Below are 23,003 nucleotides of genomic sequence, written 5' to 3'. Positions count from 1 at the left end.
TATCAGTTAATAGTCGAGGGTACTGTATTTGTAAACGCACTTCAAAATGTTTTTCTAATGGTTAAAAATTAAACACAAATCTAACAGCTGACAGTCAAAAGAATCCCAGCCAGAGGAATTTGTCTAGGAAGAGAGATAAAATTTCATCATGCGAATGCTCCCAATTTGCTTGGCTTTCTTGTGCCTCTTTTGTCTTTGTGGATCAGAGGTAAGATACGTTTTATTGTGTTAGCAGTATTCTTTTAAAAAGGTTTAATAAACAGTTTATTGTTATAAAAGCAAAGTGAATTGATTTTTTTGGAAAAAGTTTCTTTTCATACATTTGATTTAGTCCAGGCTGAATGTCTGAAGTTTGCTATTTCTCTTTCATGTTTTGATTCTACTTAGGGCTTATGCTAACAGGTTTCTGAAAAAGATTTTAATCACGATCATATCCCAAACCAAATTTGCAAGCATGGCTGACCACAGAAAGGTTTTCCCACCTGCGATTTTCCCCACCTCCCTTTTTTGAGAAATGGGATTGCAGTCTTGTAGTATGGCAGCATGGTATTATCCTACTGCCAGAAGATTTCCTGCAGATTGTCTCTGGGCAGAGGTGTCCAGGAAAGCCAATTTGGGCTGGGCACCCAGCACAACCCAAGTCTTTCTGAGAAATTCTGAGATAAACATCAGCACCTGTTGTTCCCGTTAAGGAGGAACCCCTAACACAATATGGGAGTTGTACCAAGCCGGATCTGGCTTGTAGTTTGGATTCTACTGACCTGAGAACAGCAGGAAAAAATTAATAAGATTATACAACCATGAAAAGGAGAGGTATCGGATTAAACACTGCCCCAACTACATCCTCACTGACTTTACTGTAGGCAGGATTTCTTCATGAGAACTTTAAACTTCAGTTCTGTTGACACAGTCAAAGCTGATAAATTGCATTTGAGGACTAATGTTTTTCTCCCATTTTTGCACAGAGTGCATCCATATATATTTTTCATGTTCCAAGAGCCATCCTACCCTACAGGTCTTTGTAAGCAAAAGCCCTCAGTCAGCACTGGAGTCAGCAGAGAACTGCACAAGCACAGGTGCAGAGCCACTCACCCAGAGGCCATCAGAGGGAGGGTCAGAATCTGTCTCTGCAGTACAGTGATGGCCAGCAACCACACTGCGGATCCACTGCTGTGCAAAATACAGGAAAAAAAATTGATAAGGATAAGCATTTAATTTTCAAATTGCTTCCAGATAGTTAAGATATTTGAGGTACTTGTTACTTGAGCGGTCATGTGGACTCTGCAAAACAAATCATTAATTATAGATTAATTTGCTAGTAAGTAGTTCATAAATATTTACAGGTGATATATAAATCCGAAGTCAACCAGTCCAATAAAACAAATCTTAGAAAAAAAAAAAAAACACAACCAAAATTGCTATTTTTTTTATTAATCTGGTGCTTAAATTCCTTTATGTTTTAATCTGCTTACAGTCTCATTGCTGGGATGCGTTATAAACCAATGCTTTTAAAAATGGTTATAATCTCCTGTGCACTTCAGCTGATGTTTGAAAAGCAAAGAGTATAAAGTTTGTGGGAGATGAGTAAGAGTGAAGATCACACTGGGTAAATGATCCAAAAAGAAAAAAAGAATTCAGAAAAACTGAGAAAGACAAGGTGTCCAAAGACAAGGGGATAAACACTACAAATGGTATTTAGGAACTTTTGATTAGACAGGAAAAGGCTTATAAATAGTCACTTTGCTGAGGTCAGTGAAGGGATCTGCAAAACTCTTGGTGCAATCCCTAATCTTGCTTTTACTTTAATTATTTTTTGTGTGCCTTGGAGAAGGCAGCATCTAATGCTGAGGAAAACCACTTTCAACAGGTTAAGCCTGCCCAGCCAGCTGAGCAAGACAACTACCTCATAGAAGAATGCTTAAGCAACCAGTACACCCACAAGTCCTGTAAAAAAGTTTTTTGTCACCCATGGGAACGATGTGTGGAGGGAAAATGCCTTTGCAAGCTTCCCTACCAGTGCCCAAAGAATGGCTCTGCAGTTTGTTCTACCAGTGGAAAGAACTTCCGTACTTACTGTCAGCTAAAGAGCTATGAGTGTCAACAACCCAAAGCAAAGTTTCTGCACAAGGGAACATGCCTGCCTGAAGGTACTAACACGTCCTTTCTGAACTTTATCCATCGGGATGGCTGAGGAGATGCTTACACTGTTTACAGTTCAGAAAGTCCGTTCATTTTCTTGCACTAGTAACAACATGAAACAGAAAATGAAAAATACTGAAAATGGGCAGTATCTGTTGATTTTCATTCAAAAATGAAGTGATTGACAGGCCCAGGTCACCCTGCTGCTGGTTTTGCTACACAGACTGCTGCAGGCATTTTGCTGCACAGGTAGTAGAAGTAGGATCTGGCCCTCTCATTGCAAGTATTACTGGTTGGTTATCAAAAATCCTCTAAAGAAGGTCATTATACTAAAATGCAACCTGTTCTTGGTAGATCTTCAATTACTCTTATGGACCCATTACCCTAATTTGTCTTTAAACTGGCTTGTTCTGAGAAATCAGCAGGCTCAAAGACACAAATTCAGGAAAATTCAGGAATAATACCTGAAGCTTCTCATTCTAAGTCTACTGTTCTTTCCATATGAACTTTGTCTGTAAATACAAAATTAGTCCTGATTTGGTTTTGTGCTGTCTTTTGACTACATACATCTATATAATACGATTTTGTTTGGGGATTTTTTTTTTCATTTATCTCTTTTCTATTTTTTAAGAAACATTTTCAGTCTCTCTGGGTCATGGAGATTCACGTTTGCTTCAAGTAAAACCCCTGAATCCTAAGGATAACAGTTTTGTGTGCAGTAGTGAGTGGACTATGAATGAAGCAAACGTGGCTTGCAGGCACCTTGGCTTTGAATTGTAAGTATGGGGAATTTTTCTCTGTATAACTGCAGGGGATCTCAAAAAGTAGTGAAGCTTACAGAAGTGTCTTAACAGTTAAGACAGAAAACTCATGAACAATACATTGGCTACAATATTCTGATAAAACTTCTTAAACTGACACCTGAGAGTGAAAGCCTAAACAAGATTTCTGTGTTTTCTTACAGGCTACAACTATACAAACTATAACTGTTTTACTTTAAAATAGAGATGAAGGCCCATGTGGAGGTGTTCTCTCAGGCCTGTGATAAGGAAAGTGCATGGAGAGACCATCCCCAAGTAGCTCTGAGCAATGATCTGTGTGCAGAGAAAGGTTTCTCAAGACAGCTGACAACAGGGTACAGCTGTGCTTTGCCACTTGCATTAGCCAGGCTTACAGGGAGCAGAGCAGAGGGTTTTTTCCTTCACCCCTTTCCCCTGCTGCCACTGCTTGCTCTGACTCCAGGGATGGCTGAAGCCACATGGAGCTTGTTCTTTTTCCTGTGACCACACTGATGGCTTGAGCTGCATGTTCAGCTCCTCATAAAGTTACCTCTGTATCCTGTACATAAGAATTTTACACCTGTACAACTAATTTAACTTAGGTAGCATTGCCCCCTAACCTTACCGAAAAAAAATCCTAAAAAAGTCCCTAAAAAACTAAAACTGATATTGCAGTGCCTCTCTAGGTGAGAAGCAAGTGTTTCCTAGTCCTGATCAGTGTATTTTCAGATAGCAGAGAAGGGTTTGCCCTGAGACAGAGCACTCAGCCTTGGAGTCTCATTGAAAGCCCCTCCAGTTAATTATTTAATTGATCCCTATTTCTTTAAGGTAGGGGATACATGCACTGTTAGGAGAATACTGCTCAGGTAAAACCAAGAAGGATAAAGTTTATCAATCCCAGCCTTGCAATGGCCTGAGCTTCCTCAGTATTCACTGGTTTTGATGGCACCAAGGATAGCTGACCCCATGTAGGATGGCTCCCAAGTTATGGCTCACCCGGGTCCACAGAGATACAAGTTTTGCTACATATGGAGACTTCTATCCATCGTGATACACAGTGACTTTCACAGTCCTACATATGGATTTTGGGGATAGTTCTATGTAGCACCCTGCAAAAATTAGCACTTTTTGTTCCAAAGCAAACATCTCCTGTTTACCCCAAGATAACTCCATGGGAAGTCTGCTCTTTTTCTTAGCCATGACCAAAATTATTTGACTCTGAGGAAAATCATATAAATTCTAATCAATAAAAGCAGTGGACAATCCATTGTGAAATTATATAATTTGTTGTTATTATCTTCACAGAGGTGCTGAGTATTACCAAGCCACTTTCGACATCACAGAATCTGCCTTAAATTCATTAAACTGTCTGCAAATAAGTTGCAGGGGCCTAGAGACAAGTCTTGCTGAATGTCACATAGAGATGAAACCAAGAGCTAGTAATGAGGGACTGGTTAGCCTGCAGTGCCTTGAAAATCTCAGAGGTTAGTAGTTCTTTTTAGTTTAATATCTATTTGGTGGTTTTGTATTTTAAATTTATTTTAAATAATGAGGACCCAATTTGCTGACCTCTCAGCAACAGAAAACCTGCACTGAACTTTTGATTATTTTAAATAATCCTTTTGCAGACTTTAAGACAATTGAGGCAATCTGGAGTCAAGATAGTCTTGAGTTTTGAAAAAGCACTGTTGACCCTGAAGTATTTTTATAGATATTTCCCCAAAGAAAACTTATTTCTCCCATGGTTCTGTTTGTTCCACCATCCCTTCCAAGGGTACCAAGGTATATTGTATCCCACAGATCTTACCTCTCCTGGCTTAACTGGAGAGGGGACAGGTGTCAATCTGGTGCTCACTGTCTGAGGGACATCAATTAGCCTACCATTAGCACCGCAGCCAGACAAGCATGACTACAGAGTGAAACTGCTGTCTCTTGTCTCCTCAGTTTCTCCCTGTAAAAGGGGAATCAAAGCCTTGTTTAGAATTCTAACAGCTTTTCTTTCTGTGTAGGGAGCTTTCTTTGGTACTGGTGAGCATCAGCCTGAGGTGCTGCTGACTAGAAGTGCTATGAATCATCTCATTTTTTCTTACAAAAGTAGTTATGCACAGACTCTTGATGAGTTCTTTCTAGAGGGGGAACCTCCATCATCCTAATCCTTGAATCATTTAACAGTGGGTTTGAACTGATCAGTTCTGGTTTAGCCCTCACCAGTCCTTTCATTAGAAGAAATTCAGTTCCCTTTTGCCAGGCTACTAGAATTTAGAGGAAGAAAACGAGTGGTCACATTGAAACCCTGATAAAAAGGTAACCAAAACAATAAAAAAAAAGATTCCTGTTTACCTGACTGGGCCCCAGCATACCTACTGCTGATAGGCCAAACTGCTGACAGAATCAAATATGCAGGCAGAGTATTTCCCTGGGCAATTATGAACCTGCAGTCAATTCCACACTAACTTCATTTTCATCTTGCTGCACAGTTTGTTCAGATGGGGAGTTTCACTGTGTCAACAAGAAGTGCATTTCTCTGAATAAAACCTGTGATGGGATCAATGACTGTGGAGACCTGAGTGATGAACTGTGCTGCAGAGGTAACAATTTCCTTTGTCAGGTGTTTCAAAATAGTTTCAGCAGAAATCGACCCACAAAAAATTTTTACAGTCATGTAACAGCTAAATTCTCTTTTCCATTAAGCCAGTACATTATTTACCTTAATTTATACATAGGCAAGTGCAAAAAAGCAGGAATGAAATACCAGTTTGAAGCAGACAAGTGATCTCTTGAGAATCTGGATTTCTTCAGAGAATGAGAAAATACAATGAGGTCATTTAGGAGACTGATACAAAAAATTAATCCTGATAGAATGAAAACTTTTACTTGGAAAAAAATTGATAGTAATTAAACAAAGATACTGGTTTTCCAATGAACTATCTGTAAACCAAAGTAAGATCTCTCTTGAATTTATTACTAATGCAAAATCATCCATGGAACATCTGTGAAGAGTTCCTGGCACACTGCTTATTCATGAGCATTCTTTTAGCATGTGCAATTCCAGCTGTAAATATTCTGATTAGAAATGAGGAATGGATCTAGCATGACCTGAATGCAGGAGAATACTTTCAAACTTTGGTTTCAGATGCCAAATACTAATGTGGGTTACAAATCCCATCATTATCCCTCCATAACCTTAATTTTGTAGTGTTACAATTTTAAGTCAGTTTAATCAGATAATTGTGGAAATGTGGTCACAGTAATTCTAGAAAAATTCCACGTGACAAAAATAGTGCTGTTTCAGCTGAATGGACTGAAAACAATGCTTTCTGAAATCAAAGTAAGTATTTCAACTGAGTTCAGTGTTCTTTGGATCATCTTGGGATATCTGGATACTTTTAGAGAACTACCGTATTTTCTATTAAAGGTGAATATCTTAAATAGTAGATTGACATAAGATTTTTAATTAGTTGAAAAGACCCTGCCATGAATTCAAGCACTGTTTTGCTTTTGACAACATTCAAAGGGATCACAAAATTTAAAAGGAAGGTCTCAGGTTCGTAATACCTTTTCATATAACCAAGAATTTTAGAAGATGTAGGTTATTACATCCAGTGTTTTCCTATCAGGACTCTTGATTCCTAACCCTGCATTTAGGCATTTAGCTCATTCAGCCAAAAATCAGCTTGGTCTCTGGTTTGGTGGGGGTGGGATTTGGCACAAGCATCATCAATTCCTCATTTGAGGTGATCAGTAATGCTGGCAAAATTAGAGATCTTTTGGCTAAGGTTGAGTGTGCACATGTTATGGATGAAAGTGGTATGGAGTGACACCAAGTCTAGCAGTACACTACTGCAGTGGTAACAGAGATCCACATTTTTCAAGTATTATAACTTCAAGATTTTGAAGTGAGGAAGGCCAAGTATTCATTTTGTTTACATGCACAGAACCTGCTTTTGTAATGCCAAGTCCCCTGTAATATGGGTATACATTTGGTTTACATTTTAGAAAGCTCTCTGACCGAGTGAGGTTGCTGAACCAAATGATCCTGTGATTTACATTTGAAATTCTCCTGTGTTACAGAGTGCAGAGACAACAGTTTCCACTGTCGCTCAAATATCTGTATTCCAAATAAGAATGTCTGCAACAAAGAAATCGACTGCCTCACAGGAGAGGATGAAGCTGGACATCTCTGTGCAGGTTTTCTTCTGAAAGATGTTTTTGTTTCTTTCATTCAGCTCATTTTTAACTACAGGCTACACAATGCATATTATTATTTTATTCATTATGCAAGTATCAGTCTTCCAATGTTATGCATAGTAGGAGGACAAGGTCATAGAATTTTCTTTCCTTTCTTTCTGGAAAGGCATGACAAGAAAACTAAAGGGAGGAAGAAACAGATGGTGTTTTGGGAAGCTTAAGGCAGATTATGTCTTCTGTTTATGTAGCCAGCTATCAAACTGGTATCCCCTAAGAAAGTGTAGAGAGCGCAAGCAAGAATACTTTACTCACAAATGAGGAACTAGTTTGTCAGTATAATGATTCTGCTGTGCTGTTCCCCTCTGTTGAAGATTATGGTTTTTTTGAAAATTAGAATGTTTTCCTTGCTCTCAAAAGAGACAAAGTCTAAGGCCAAAAAAGTAAAAACTATTGGTAAATGGTAATTAGTACAGGTAAACTGAACTCTAAATGTAAACATTACTGTCAGTGAGATGAGAACAGACACAATGCTCAGCTCCCGTTTAGGGACCAAATTCAATGGGCACTTTGTTTGAATAAAAGCTGACAAACCAGATTCAGCAAGCATTTAATTTACCTCTCATGTTGAATATCCTCCCTTACCCTATTAAAGAAGGCACACAGCACCCAACAGCATAATCTATATTGGGAGGAAAAAAACAAGTAAAACCTGTTACTTAATGCTCCTTTGGGTTTTAGAAAGTTTCAAATTGTTGATGGAGCAGGAGGAGAAATTTCAGTTGTTTCTGGTGGAGGAGAATGGGACATCTCCCCAGAGATCAGAAACAAAACAAGGGTCATTTCTCAGGGTTTCCTGGCAGAAGGGCTCCCTAGGCTTGGAGAGAGAGTAGATGTTGTGTAGTTACAAATGAGTATCTGCTGGCTGTTGGTCATTTATAGGCTGAGGCAGCCAAACAGTGCCTAGCAGAAAAGGAAACAGCAGGCACCAGGCTGGAAAGTACTGCTCTCCATGTAAACAATATGCCCTTAGGGATTTAAAATGTGTTCCATGATCTCAGCACACAAACATATATTCAAGTAAATGTTTACAGGTAATTTTAATATTTTGTTATTCTACTACAGGCAAAGAACAAGGTGCTGAAAAGGACAGTATGGATAAAGGTAAGTTTAATTAACCCTCCAAAATCAACAGCATACGCTCTTATTAGTGCCTGTCTAGCTACCAGCCAGCTGCTCAGATCTAGAACACTCAGATATTCTGACTCTGTAATTTACTGATACACACTCTGGGACTTACTGTTTGTCTCACTTTTCCCTGATTTCAAGAATGCCATAATAATTCATCCTACCTGAGGACCTACCTCTGCATGTTTTGGCAACTGGTAAACTCTCAGCTGAGGTAAACTCTCAGCAAATCTAGAGGAACACCCTTAAAATTATTTGCCTGAATGCAAGCAGTATTGGAAAACGGAGAGAAGTACTGTGATGCTAAGACACAAGCAATTTTCAAAGCAAAAACAGGCACCAAAATTTTTGGTCCTTGTTTTCTTGCTATTTCAGCTACTGGCATATTCACAGCACTCAAATTTTAGTAAGAATGTATACTTGAACTCTGAAATACGTTTTTCCTTTTTGTTAAAGAAAGAAAAATGATAAAGACGCTCCTTCCCCAAGTGCACTGCGGTGTTAGGAATCACACGCTAACTCGACAGAAAAGAATCGTAGGTGGAGAGATTGCAGGAAAGGTAAAAAAAATAACCTTACCAGATATGAGTTCATTCAGCATTGATTTAAATGGGCATTATTTGCCTTTTGTTAAAGTTATGTAAATAACAAAATCAGCTACAATGCTTATGTCATGTTTTGCAGCAGTGGTGGCATTGCACTGAATGAAAGTAAAGAGAAGCACAATTTATAAAGTAAAATGTGGAGTTACAAAATTAAACATTGAAGTACAAGTAGACACTGAAACTTACTCAGAAAAATAATGAATAGTACAGCCAAAAATAACCATTCTGAAAAAATTGAATTAAAATTTGTGTCTTTGAAACGGAATACAGCAAAAATGTACTCAAACCAGGTCAGATCCTCCATCTGTTTTTCTGACTACAAGGGGTTTCATGACTGAAAACTGTAGGGAAGGACGCGTTGCACGAAGTCAGAAGACTGAATAAAATTAACTGAATTTTCATATATATATCCATTATATCTGATGGAGCCCAATTTACAACTTCTGGATGGCAGATCTTTTATTAAAATCAGACATAGTCAAGGAGATTAGGTGATACCAAGAGATGTTTTTCCATTTATGCACTAAAAGTTGTGCAACTGTAATGATTTCTCATTATTTCTGTTTGTTGATTGAATAGGGTGAAATTCCTTGGCAAGTGGCAATTAAAGACATCAGCAATGAAAGTCCAGCAGTGCACTGTGGAGGGGTTTATATTGGTGGCTGTTGGATTCTGACTGCTGCTCACTGTGTCAGGTAAAAACAACTAATTCTGAAATAATTTTCTTGCTGCAAGGCAGAAAGATTGATTTGGATATTACTGCCCTTCTTAGCTACCTGTTAATTTCTATTTGTCTGTTGAATAGAACAGTTTAAAACACTGACTCACCCACATTAATGATGAGGAAAAATCAGAGAAAATAGAGTGTTTTGGCAGTGAATAGAAAGATAAAAAGTAACAATGAGTTTGAAGAGGTATGGCATACTTCACTCAGATAGCAGTGGGCAGGAGATGTTCATTGTAACCACTCTGCTTGAAATTAAATACAAGGGACCTCTTCTCTTCATCTCTACCTTGTGGAAGTCCAGCATCTGTTCCCAGAGAATGAATGTCCTTGGAGTCATATATTACCCAGAACAAGCCAAGAGCAGACACATAAGATTTGCCAGTCCCATCCACATCTGCTCACTCTTTTATCAGAGCAGCATAAACATCTATTTTCTCTTTGTCACAACACTAAACAGAGCCTGGCTTTAAAATAATTTTCTGTATTAGTTGCAGTATTCAGCATGTGTCATCTGCCTTGAATTTGCTACACTTCAGAAAAACCTGGGCAATTAAGTCTAGAAAGAAAATATATGTATCTAATGTGGATCTTTATTCTGTGGAAACTTTCATAAAATGAAATAGTTTTAAACCAGTTGAAATGTAAGGCTTGTGTTTATTTCACTGTTTTTTTTCCAGGGCAAATCGAGTCCATCTCTACCGTGTCTGGGTTGGAATGTTGAGCACAGTGATGTACGACAAAGAGATAAATACTTTCAAAGTAAACCAAGTGATAATTCATGAAAACTACAATGCATCAACTTACGAAAATGACATTGCTCTGCTGGAGCTGAAAGGTTTTGGGCACAGCGAATGCTCCCTGGAAGACACCAGCATACCTGCCTGTGTCCCCTGGTCAGAGTATATGTTTAAGACTGGTGACAGATGCAAGATTTCTGGATGGGGACTAGAGAAAGGTATTTGTTTTAGTGCTTGCTTCAGGAATGCATTATTTGTATAACTCATCTTCTAATTGTGGTGAGCTTTTATTTTGAAAAGGCTGAAGAACAGTTGTGCACAAAGCACTCAGTGCTGAGTACAGAAAATGTAGGTTGTGGTTTGGCACTCAGTATCACTGTTGGGTTCTCTTTTCTGTACTGCTTCCTCTGCTGTTTCAGCCAGTTTGTAGATTGATATGGAGGACGCACCTGGATAAAAAGTGCCCTGAAAGTAAGATATTTTCCTTCTGTCCATCTAATAATTCTATCAGCTGTGGAGACCTGTTAACAACATGTAACATGTTGTTTCGTAGCTCACAGGGGCCCATAGTCACAGCCTGTCCTCTGTCACAACAGGATCTGAGCTATAGCCAGCAGTCATGAAACTCAACACATCCTGTCTCTGCCATGTTTGGGTTCAGCCCAGAGAAGCTTGCACAGTGACAGATAAGCCAAATATAATCATGCTTTCAAAGATCTGGGAAGCATTTGCTTTGTATCACAGTGTTACAGCCTGGTGTTGGAGCTACCACATACTGGTTGTGAGGTTTCTCCTTTCCATACTCAGTAGCATCCACCCAGGAGATGCAACGTTGGGAATTGCTAGCAGACAGAGAACAAAACAGAGCATCTCTTTAGACCTGTGAATACATAGCTCACCCGTATCTTCAGTACCTGCTCCATAAAGACAGAGCTGAGATGGGAAAAAAGGTAATAAGGAGGAATCACAACCACATCTCCAGTTCACAAAAAGCCATGTACACGTTTCCAAGTGCCTGGAAACCTTGATATGGAAAACACATGAAAAAAACCCGTGAGGAATGCAAGGAAATGGAAAGGGTGAAAACATCACTAAATGAAAGTACTGAAAGTTTAACCTGCAATTAAACCACTCTGCTTTTATTTTGAAATACATGGCCAATGCACTGTAATTCACATGGGGTAAATATTAGTGGCAGTGTAAGATTTCTGGTTTATAATACTGAAGAAGATATTCTGTAAATAAGTAAATAACTAATTTTCAAATTATTCTATTAAATGTGCCTAATGTGTACTTGCCATTTTAAATTTTGAAAATATTTTTTTATTCTAGACTACAAAAGAACATATATCCTCAAGTGGGGAAGTGTTGATTTATTTCACAATTGCTCTGAATTGTATCCAGGACGATTTTTAAAAAAAATGGCATGTGCAGGTAAGCATCAATTTTCTTACTATAATTTCTCTACCATCAAGCTCTTAGTTTAGACCAGACATACTGGCTGGGAATCTTCTAGACTTAAGAAGAACAATAAACAAACTATCACAGTATCACTGTTGGCTAAATGCCAGCCACTGGAGCCTGTGGCATCCACCACTATGCACCTATTCGTAAAGAGAGTTCAGATGACAGCATGATGAGATTCTACGATTATTTGGGCAAATTTTTACATGTAATTTGAGTCACCTTTTCTAATCAGACAAGCACATTACAGCCTACTGAACTTCCTACCTTTACTATATTTGATTCTGATTCAGCAACATATTTAAGCAAATGCCTGTCCTAGAACACACAGCCCTGTTGCCTAGAATATAACTCTTCATCTGTTTAAGACCTTCATTTGCCTCTACCACACTGCATGCCAGGAAAATACAATTAACTTTTCAAACTTAGATCAGTCTGTCCAGGAAACTGGATGTCCCTCCTAGTATTAAAATGAAGATTTTGAATACACATTTTTTTGCTTCTCACAAATACCTGACTAAAGGATCACTGAGTATTCAATTTAGAGGGCAGATGATTTCAACTGTTTGTTAAATCAAAAAGTAGAGGTAATCTTTAAACAAACTACTCAACAAGAAAATTAAAACCAGATATAAAAGTGAAATAATTTGTGATAAATTCAGGATGTCATCTGTAAGATACTGGGTTTATTTAGTGCACCCGTTTTGTAACTCATCTCCCTTCAATATATTTCAAGTGATTATACTTTACCACATGACACACATTCAGGAATTTGGGGTTAACATCCTCTCCCTGATGCATATAAAATCTTTACAATTAAGGGCTGGTGTTCACAGGAGTTAGTAACACAAGCAAGTATTAATTAAACCAATTAAAGGCAATAATATCTTGTTTCATAGGATTAGTAATCCTAACTCTGAAAAATTCACATAATTCATTCTCAGTATGGTAGACACTCAAGAAAGAGGTCACATTTTAAAAGCTTGGGAACTCATGCTTTGCATGGTCTCCTTCACACTAGGACAGTCAGCCAATCAGGAAAGTGTAGTTAGGGGGTTAGAAATAAACTTTTACTGAGTATACAGGAAAAAAACATAAAACCATATTCTAGCTCTGTAGCAGCATTTCTGTTTATATCACATCCACCTTGATTCATTTTTTTCACGAACACTGTGTTTGAGCAACTGCTGTTGCTAAAGGTCCTCATCGAGACTGACTGTGCAGTGGGGACACTTAGAGACAGTTGTTCTCCCTCCCATCCCAGGAATCATGTGCTCTCCTTCTTGTACTTGCCCATCTGTTTCCATAAAGCTGGTACAGAAAATAATTGTACAGATGAAACTGGACAATGGATTATGGGGTAGAGAGGACTCCAGAGGCAGACACAGAGGTGTACACACATTGTGGCATCTTCACTTCCAAAGGAAGCAGTCTACAAATCTTTATGCCTTGTTCCATTTTTATGGGCTACTTTTTATAGTAGGGAATGTGGCTGAATTCTTCTCTATTGCACTGAAAGAACAAGACTGATGAAAACGCAAATGAGAATTTGGGCCAGCCACAAGCATAAAGAGAGGCCCTGCACTTGAAATGAGAAGTAACAGAACTTGAAGAGGTTCAAAATCTTCTTTACTGGTGACCATTACGCAAACACCTGTCAGGAAACGACAGAGACCTGAAAAATTTCTCTGCCTTGTGTGCCAGCTTGTACCTTAACTTACTTTTGCTTTTTATTTCCACTTCAGGTACTTATGATGGCTCCACAGACAGCTGTAAAGGTGATTCAGGAGGCCCCCTGGTCTGCTTTGATGCAGAAAATGTGGCCTACGTCTGGGGCATTGTGAGCTGGGGTGAGAGCTGTGGGGAGTCTCGTCACCCTGGCGTGTACACACAAGTTGCCAGCTATTATGACTGGATTAGCCACTATGTGACAAGAGGTCTCATTTCACGGTACAATATCTGAAGCTTGGGAAATTAAATGATTCCTTCATATCACCTATGCAAAAATAGTCCTTTTTCACAATCAGATGTCATGTAACTTAGCAACAATCAGTACAAATCTTCAAGGAATGTGTTTTGAAAATTCTTAACACTTTATGAATACCACATTTTTGCAGATCCTGTGGGAAAAGGATTTTACAGGCACAAGTCCACCACAAGAGGTCTCTAATAAAAGCAGATGTTAAAATATTTTTTTCTTATAATCTTGGTTTTTTTTCCACTTTTCTCACTGCATTTCAGTTGCTATTGTTTGTTTAGCTAAAAGGGACAATGATACTGAAAGCAGTTGTTGGAAAATGACTGCACTGGCAATATGTGAACTTCTCAGAAAGGACAACAGCCAGCCTGCTTTCAAGAACTTACATCATCTCGGGGTCTAAGTCACCAGAAATCCTCAGCAGGCTGCCTGACTTGGCACTTGATTCCTCAGGCTTATTGCAGGAGTACACTTCAGACCACCTATTAATCAACAGATTGGCCATGAATATGAGGTTTGTTGTAATGCAACAATTACTCAAATAATAAATCTGTTTGGCAGGTTTTGCAGCTACAAACTCAGACAATTCATATCTAGTTAATATACACCATCTGATCATCTAGCCTGAGGCAATTTTTGTAGCTCTTAAGTTTTATTAATTCAACAGCAGCTGGTCACAAACAACAAAGGAATTTTAAATCTTCAACTTAAATCAAAAGCATCTTTACATCTTAAGATCTCTGTGTATGTGTATATATTTCAGGTATCCAACAACCTCTCAACACCAAGTAGAATTTTACTCTACACGTGGTCGCACTGTATGTGCATACGTATTCTTATACACATACATTTTATATAGCAATATAAATATATAAAAAGACAATACCTTATGCACATAGATTTAATTCTACAAAACCAAGTAGCAGATACAAAGTTAGACTTCTTGCTGAAGAAAACATCAGTGTATACATAATACCTTCACATTCAGCAAAAGCTGATCACAAAAAACATGCATAAATCCTTTTTGAAGCAGTATAATTTGATTTGTGGATTGGTACCCTCAACACAAAACTCACACAGCTGCAGCCAGTTGTATGAAAATGATCAGTAGCTGTAGAACATTTTTCACTGTATTCTGATGACAAATACTTTTAATATCTATTTTATTTTATTCCTCTAAATTAATTATCCCGCTGAATAAATGGCATATGTTCACACAACACAGTTGTTGTGGTGCTTTCTCTTCTATAATTCACCACAGACAGACAACAACAATTTTTACATTTTCATTGACTTTTCTTCATCTTCCAGACTTGTAAAAACCCCACATCAGCATGACTTTGTCATGTAAAGACACCATCAGTCACCAAAATAAGTAAGGGTATTAATTCCTTCTCTTGACATACACACACACACCCTCAACAAGGTTTGCTGTTTAGGAAAGCATTTAAGTACATTCCTACACAGAAGTTATTTTGCTGGATTAGAATCTTGGTAAAGAAGTCCTAAATAGGAAAAAGCTGGACAGGTGTACAAAGAGCTCCCTCTTTTGTTTGGCTTAATTTTTCTGTGAAGAACTTTTCCCACCAATTTCATTAGTTAACTACACATAATTATTAAATGCTGAGGTTGCAAATAAAAAAACCCCAACAAAACAGTAGAATATGTGTCTTTATGCTCTGTCTGTTCTGAAAGTTTCTTGGTTCTCTTTCCATTTCCTGTTCCTCTTCACATTTAACTTTTGCCCTGAAGCCAAATATGACTGTTTTCTGAGGGATTCCACACAACATCAATCAGAGCTTTCATTACAAAACTTAAAACAATTTTCAGCATAAACACCCGTTTTCTCTTCGTGGTTCCAATTCAGTTCACCTGTGAAGCACATTTAGCATTTAGATATAATTTTTTTTTTAAATTCTGGAAACCAAACATGGTGCTTAGTAAGCAAGTTCATTTTGGTCTGATTTTTCTTTTGAACAAATCAAGACTTTCATCATTTAACAGACTGTAATAAATGGAATTGATTCGTGCTAACTAAATTGTAACTGTTATTAAAGTTATTATTAGAAATGATGAAGAATGTGTTATAAGGCAGATGTACCCCTTTACAGGTGTTACATGTCAAAATTGAGGTACAGGATGTAGTTTAGAAGATAAGTGGTGTCTCAAGACCAAAACGGCCTTGAGATGGACAAAATTAGAATGACTTTAGGCATTGGGCCTAAAAATCAGTAAATATAAGGCTAATTAGTAGACTAACATAACACAACACTTAGTACGCACGTGCAAACCTGTGAGGTAATGCAAAGGACAACGAGGAAGAGGAGAAGCCTTTGCCAAAAGACCTCCAAAAGAAGACTGAAGACTTCTTAACAACATGTGAGTCATGCGCTGGGAAGAAAAGTGACATAAAGTGAGAAAAATCAGAAACAGGAGGAAACCTACGGGAAACATTAATGAATATGTATAAGCATACAGTATGTAAGTTTAGCTTGAAGTGCTTTATTTTGTACGTGAGGCAGGGTGGGGAACCCCCTCTGCACCCCGGTTGATTTTGTATGTGAGGTGGGGTGACAAGCCCTCCCCGTACCCCGGTCTGTTTTCCTTATGCTTTAATCATACTTAATTATTGGTAGATTATATATATATAAATTGTAATTTTTTTATTAAATTTTATTCTTTTACTAAACTGTATTTTTTATACCAAGTTACTGTTCAATTTACTAAATTGTATTCATTTTTAATTAAACTGCCATTAACCCAAGGGACCTAGTTGTCAAAATTTTAATTTCATTTATAACAGGCGCACTTTCATTTTGCCCCGCTTTACAACCTCGCCTCGCACTTCTGACGATGTCGTGAGAACCACTGTAAACATGTGCAACCACGAGCGGCTCGGTTTCCTTCCCACCCAACACCATCACAGAATTCGGTACCTCCGGGGGCCCTGCTCAGCCGGCACCGAGGTACCGGGGCAGGCCCCGCTCGGGGCTACCCAGCTCGGGAAGGCCGCGCAGGGCAGAGGGGACACGGCGGAGGGGACAGGGCACAGGTGACATGGCGGAGGGCACAGGTGACACGGCACAGGTGACATGGGACAGGTGATACGGCGCATGACGCAGGGCAGAGGGGACACGGAGCGGCCCGCAGCGCTGCCATGAGGCGGCCGGGCCGGGCCGGGCCGTCCCTCCCGGCGGGCGGGCGCACGGGCGGGGCCGCGGGGACCATGGCGGCGGCGGCGGCGGCTGCGGGCCGGGCCGGGCGGGCGGCGGAGGAGAAGGCGGTGGCTTAGCGGGTCGGCATGGCCCCGGCCCGGCTGCGGCTGCTGCCCCCGCTGCTGCTGCCGCTGCTGCTGGTGGCGGGCTGCGCCTGGCGGCCGGCGCGGGGCCAGGAGGCGCCGCAGACCCCGGACTGGCGGATGACGCTGAAGACGATCCGCAATGGCGTGCACAAGATCGACATGTACCTGAACGCGGCTCTCGACCTGCTGGGCGGCGAGGACGGGCTCTGCCAGTACAAGTGCAGCGATGGTGAGCGGGGCTGGCGGCGCGACCCTTGTCCCGGGCAGGGCGGCCGGGGCTGCGCTCCCGCCCAGCGCCGCTCCCGGGGCAGACCTCGCCGACGAGTTCTTACCGGCCTACCTACCTAGAAATACCTGTGTGAGCCTCGGCAAGCAGGCTCTTGCACGTGTATGCGTGTTTAAACACGTGTGTAACGTGTAGGGAGCATATATACACGCGAGCAGTTCTCTTATTGCGACTTTTAAGCAGCTCCTTTCATTTTTTTTTCATAGCTCCTTGCCTTGGAGAAGGGCTTATTGCTGTCAAATATGTAGCTGATATGTACATGGAAACACCCTGGAATGGGAAGAATTGCTCCCTCCCGGCTGGTTGTTTACCAGCAGTCCTGAGCATTTCGGTTTGGGACAGAAAAGCTTAAACTTGAGCTGTGGAATATGTTGTTTGAAGTCACGCTTGAATAACAAATTTAATGGTAGCCGCGTTTGCCAGTGGAAGGAATGCATCCTGCTATTTGTAGATCCTGCTGCTACCAGCAGAGGACATCTGTGCTTCTTTCTTCCCTGCATTTCAGCTGCCTCATTTACCTGAACGATAATTGAGGCAGCTCAAGTTGGCATGACCTGGTCGATGATGATGGTTATTATTATCATTATCATCATCATTATTATTATATTAGACTATGATTATTAGGATGAGCCTGCTTGAGCAGAGCGTTTGGACCAGGTGGGTGGCTGCGGTGCCTTCCAGGCTGACCCGTTCTGTGATGCCCTGCCGTGCCGTGCCCATCCCGGGGGCCAGGCGGGCAGCGCTCCACAAACGGGATTTCTTTCCAGGCTTTTCACTGGCGCTTCAAGAGCACCCCAGAGTGGCAGGCTCACATAGCCTGCCGTGGTGGAATCGCATCACCCCCGTTTACCGTGTCGGATTATTTGTTAAGTCAGGAAATCAGTCTGGTGGTGACACCCGGGCTGGCTCCACAAGAGTGGCCAGGACACCGTCATATTTACACTCTACTAAAATATGCGTCTTTCAAATGTGTTTTTTTTCCTCTTCATTACTTTTAATTGTGGCCTCAGATTGTTTCCAATACTTAAATGCACTGGAGGGTCATTTTTCAAATTAACTTCGCAGTCTTTCTTAACTTGGGATGGAGAATTCCTTGGTTTGCTGCAAGTGTTCAGGGAGATGGGAGTTTAGCAGTCTCTAGTAATTCAAATTCTGTTAATGTTACAGCTGTAGAAATAAAAATTATGTTTCATCCCAGTTAAGATAAAAAAATCAGAACTACTGTTGACTGCATGTAAAGCGTAGAGGTATTAATGAACTTACACTAAAGTTCTGTTAATATACTTCTATATATAGCATACTTAACCAACACATCGATTTTAGTATTTTTTTTTAACTTAGAAAGCAAACACTGACACTTGCTCAGGTGCCTTGTCCTCAAAAAAATATTGCTTAATACCCCTAAGTTGTAATTTGGAAAGAATTGTTGATATGCAGGTGCCTGAATATATGTTTTTAAGTTAAAAATATAGCTGATACTGTCTTGAGCCAAACAAATGTCTGTGATGAGTTTTAAATCTACTAAAATCCTGGGAAAAAAAATCTATTTGATACATGACAAATTACCTTTTTCAGGATCAAGGCCCGTTCCTCGCTATGGATATAAACCATCACCACCAAATGGCTGTGGATCCCCTCTATTTGGAGTTCAGGTAAGTATTTCCACTTTGAGGCTTCTTTGTGTGTCTTTCACACATCAGCTTTCCTCAGTGTAGATGATTTTTTCCATCCCCCCTTCTGAGACAGCATCCATATACAAGGTCCTTGTTTTTATCAGCTCTTATCACTTATGTGCTCTGGTAAGAACAATACGGGAAGTGTTATTATATTGAAAGAACATAGCATAAACATTTTCAAAAAATACAAGCATAAAATGTAATGATTATAAATTTCTTTGATTTTGAGTGTTTGGTTTAGCATTTTGCTTGCACAGAATTGAAAGCATTGAATAACTGCAGCTATAGCCATGTGAGAGTGGAGGGTTTGGCTATGACTCCTGCTGTCCTTACTGACACTAACCCTTTTTCCTTAATGCTAGAAAGAAAATAGGAGTTAGCTTGTTGTCCTACAGCTTTGGGACTTTCTCTTTTTTCCCTACTCTGCCTGTCCACCACCTCAGAGTTGGCTGGGGCTGAGCAAGAGGGTGGATGGGGACAGAGCTGGGGCAGCAGGCCCATACTGAGCAGAGGGATATTCCATCCTATATAGTGGTGCTCAGCAATAAAAACAGCAGGAGAGGGTGGGGAGGGGATGATGGTAGAGCTGTGTATGACTTCCAGGTGGCTGTTGCTCAGAGACCAGCTTGGCATCCCTTCTTCTCTGAAGTGTGGTGAGTGCTTTTTGCACTGCTTATTTTGGGACATTTTTGTTTTCTTTTATTCATCTATTAAACTGTCTTTATCTCAACCCATCACATTAGTTTTTAATTTCTAATGGTCTGTCCATGGGCTCTTTTTTCCTTATACTGCAATACCAATGGAGGTGTGTGCGTGTTTCCTTCACAGTTTGACATCGGCATCCCTTCAATGACAAGGTGCTGTAATCACCATGACAGATGCTATGATACTTGTGGCAATAAAAAAAATGACTGTGATGAGCAGTTTCAGACCTGCCTCTCAAAAATTTGCAGAGATGTGCAGAAAACGCTTGGAATCTCAGAGAGTGTCCAGGGTAAGGGTGAAAAATCCTTTATTTTTTTTTCAAGTTTAACTCGAGCTTAACTTGGCAAAGGATCTTTGTGCAGTGCAGCAAGGCCACATTTTCATAAGGTGATGAAAGATGCTTTGTTCTGTCCCTCTGCTGTGCAGCCCAGATGCTTGTACAGCAGAGCAGTGACACAGCATAGGAAAATGATCAGGGTTAAAACTAACTGAGTTAAGGTTAGTTTTAACTTTAGGGGAAAAAATAATGCTGCCCATTTTGGAGTATGAATATGGGAATACAACTTGAACAGAATGCATGTATAATTCTTGCATTTACTGTAACATAGCTGTAACATGTCTGTTCTGCTGGGTGATTTCTTAACTTCTATGGTGATTGCTGGTAAACTGTAGGAAAATACAGAATATATCCCTGTTATGAAATAAGGTATTAAAATAATATACTGTCATAGTGGAAGTAGTTAATGCTGTACCCTAGTGAATAAATGTTAGGTTTCTTAGTAACTGCTCATATGGTGTTTCTTCTGGTTGTTGGCCTGCATCTGATGGGCACATGACATAACCACTTAACTTGGACAATATCACTTGCACAGTAAATACTCCCACTGAGAGTAGTAGGTTTTTAGAACTACCTTGTGTTTGAACTTCTCAAATTTATTTAACGGTAAATAAATTGTCATGTTAGTCTTTAGTGACAGAACTGGTGATTATTTGTTCAATTCTGTTGAGCTGACGTTAAAGACAACAACCTCTGCATAAACTGGGATGCAAAGAGTGAGGAGTTAAACCAGCTCTTTCATCTGCCAAGACCCAGTATGTTTCCAACACAGATAGCATTCCATATGCAATGAATTTTCATTTTGTTTGACATATAAATCTTTACTCAAAACTTAAATGACTCTGTGTTGGTTCAGTCTTCCATTTGACAATCTATTTGCTGTGCCCAGAGAACATTGCTTCTTTCTTAGAGTCATTCTCAGTTTGCCAATGTTTTCTCCTGTTAGTTTCATATTCCACTCAAAGAATACTTTTAACTGAACTTTTCTTTGCTTGCAGCTTGTGAATCAACTGTTCAGCTGCTGTTTGATGCAGTTATACATTTAGGATGCAAACCATACCTGGATAGCCAGAGAGCTGCTTGTATGTGTGGTTACGACGGCAAGACAGATCTCTGAAAGAAGACACCAAGATCTCATGGTGTAGAATAAAGCCGAAGATTCAGCCAAAATGAAGCAAGGCTTTGGTTACAAACCTTTATGCTTTTCAGACAGGGATATATTAAACACTGACATGAATTGACTGATTTGAAGATCACTACCATATTCTTATTCATGTAAAAAAGAAACAAGTCATTCTTCTCTTCATTTTATGCCAGAAGCTTGGGAACTGAAATTGCTTTCCTTTGGTGTATGTCCACCTAGGGTGTGCTGTTGCAAAATGCTGGTGCCATTTTTTAATGTTCCCAAGAAAACTCCATAGTGGGGACGTCAGAGGCACCAAAGAGTTACATTGAATTCTCAGGTGATTTTTAATACAGGTCAAACTCTAGCTTTACTAGTAGTTGAAACATCTGATGGGTTTAACAGGAAAGAGTGTATTATGTGTACCAATATGAGACACCTGTACTTGCCTGTTTCTGCTGCAATTGCCTTCAGTTCTCTCTCACATAGGTGGTCCTGCAGGTTTGTTGTTAAAAAACAAGGAAAATTGCCCAAGCCAATGTACATGCACTACATATTTCTACCTGATTCAATATCAATGCCTTACTTCTGCAGCACTTTTCAGATCAAATATCCTTTTAAGGTCTGTCCAGTAAAATGAACAGTTTGCAGCCTAAGGATATACTTTTGATTTGAGAGAATGGTGAAATGTAGTTTCTATGTTATTTTTAAAAAACTCATCAAATGCCTGTTTTTGAATAAAACATTTTGTGTTGTGTATTGTATGCACAGAAAGGATATATGTACAAATATGTTGATTTATATTTCTGTTGTGGCACAGCTTGGCTACTGTATTCATCTTTGCTTTCATTTAGTCTGTTCTGATGAAAACTAAAAGCAAGTTCCACAGTTAAGATCAATGTGCCCAAAAAACTTAAATAAGATGCCCTCTGTGAGGCTGATGGATATATGAGCCTGTATTTCTGTCACCTGTTCCCTCTCTGACTTGTCTAGCTGAACTCACCTGATGTCTGAATTATGTGTGGTTTGATCTCTGTAGTCTCTGCATTTGTTGCTTATCTACAAGTGTCAGTCGTTAGTTAACTTCTGCATTAGGCCCTCTGTTAGATAATGATTTGCTTTCATTAAAAAGCAATTTTACTTTAGAATTCACAGGAGAGGAATGAAAGTGAAAATACTGCATTTATGAACAGGTAATAGAAACTAAATGCATAAAATTCACTGGACTCTTGGACTACAATGTGATACAATTCTTTGTGGTTTTTCTTTACCAGTTGTGTTTTTGGTTTGTCACTAGAGGTTAGTGTACATGACAGTGAATGTAAGGGTCTCATAAACAAAAAGTTTCTGCTAAACTTCTTTGGTCATGCCTCAGGGTTTCTTTCCTTATTTGTGGATATGAAATAGCACCAAAAGAGAAGTATTACTGCAGAGTTTTACAAAACTTTGCTAGATGAACTTGTAGTTCCCCTAACTTTGGTGACATTTATTTTCTACCATAGAATTGAAACAATTCTGAATTACCCTGGAATTCCATGGTTGTAACCCTAAATATATTTTTAACATTAAAGCAGGGAATAGTAATGACATTGTTCATTGAAAATGACAAAAGTACCATAATGAGTCCAAACCACTATAATTCAGCTAGATGGCTTGTTGAGTTCTGTACAAGTGGGCTCGAACTGGGTGCTTAAATGAATGCATATCCTGGGTTTGGTTGGTAGAGAGTTAATTTTCTTCCTAGTAGCTGATGCAGTGCTATGTTCTGGATGT

General features: G+C 39.5%; 2 protein-coding genes across 2 annotated transcripts; both read left to right on the top strand.

Annotated features, from left to right (window-relative positions):
• The first annotated feature begins 79 nt into the window (after positions 1-79).
• Positions 80-14,012, top strand: CFI (complement factor I). The gene is made up of 12 exons (XM_058838111.1): positions 80-208; positions 1,868-2,147; positions 2,771-2,915; positions 4,224-4,402; positions 5,396-5,506; positions 6,990-7,106; positions 8,229-8,267; positions 8,748-8,851; positions 9,476-9,591; positions 10,301-10,578; positions 11,693-11,794; positions 13,570-14,012. Exons 1-12 carry the CDS (start codon positions 149-151, stop codon positions 13,785-13,787), a joined length of 1,749 nt encoding a protein of 582 aa, XP_058694094.1. The 5' UTR covers positions 80-148; the 3' UTR covers positions 13,788-14,012.
• Positions 14,013-17,002: 2,990 nt separating this feature from the next.
• Positions 17,003-22,456, top strand: PLA2G12A (phospholipase A2 group XIIA). The gene is made up of 4 exons (XM_058838112.1): positions 17,003-17,332; positions 18,965-19,041; positions 19,894-20,059; positions 21,106-22,456. The coding sequence occupies exons 1-4, from the start codon at positions 17,104-17,106 to the stop codon at positions 21,222-21,224; spliced, it is 591 nt and encodes a 196-aa protein (XP_058694095.1). The 5' UTR covers positions 17,003-17,103; the 3' UTR covers positions 21,225-22,456.
• Positions 22,457-23,003: the final 547 nt, after the last annotated feature.

The sequence above is a fragment of the Poecile atricapillus genome, chromosome 4 (assembly GCF_030490865.1).
Source record: "Poecile atricapillus isolate bPoeAtr1 chromosome 4, bPoeAtr1.hap1, whole genome shotgun sequence".
NCBI classification, from domain to species: Eukaryota; Metazoa; Chordata; class Aves; order Passeriformes; family Paridae; genus Poecile; species Poecile atricapillus.
This window is presented reverse-complemented; position numbering and strand designations above follow the sequence as displayed.

What these genes read in the sequence shown, in the direction of transcription:
- PLA2G12A (XM_058838112.1), top strand. Translation starts at nt 17,104, where the DNA reads ATGGCCCCGGCCCGGCTGCGGCTGCTGCCCCCGCTGCTGCTGCCGCTG. An exon ending in CCAGTACAAGTGCAGCGATG is followed by an intron (nt 17,333 to 18,964) that starts GTGAGCGGGGCT and finishes TACCTTTTTCAG; the next exon opens with GATCAAGGCCCGTTCCTCGC. An exon ending in AATCTCAGAGAGTGTCCAGG is followed by an intron (nt 20,060 to 21,105) that starts GTAAGGGTGAAA and finishes CTTTGCTTGCAG; the next exon opens with CTTGTGAATCAACTGTTCAG.
- CFI (XM_058838111.1), top strand. Translation starts at nt 149, where the DNA reads ATGCGAATGCTCCCAATTTGCTTGGCTTTCTTGTGCCTCTTTTGTCTT. An exon ending in GTGCCTTGAAAATCTCAGAG is followed by an intron (nt 4,403 to 5,395) that starts GTTAGTAGTTCT and finishes CTTGCTGCACAG; the next exon opens with TTTGTTCAGATGGGGAGTTT. An exon ending in AAAGGACAGTATGGATAAAG is followed by an intron (nt 8,268 to 8,747) that starts GTAAGTTTAATT and finishes TTTTTGTTAAAG; the next exon opens with AAAGAAAAATGATAAAGACG.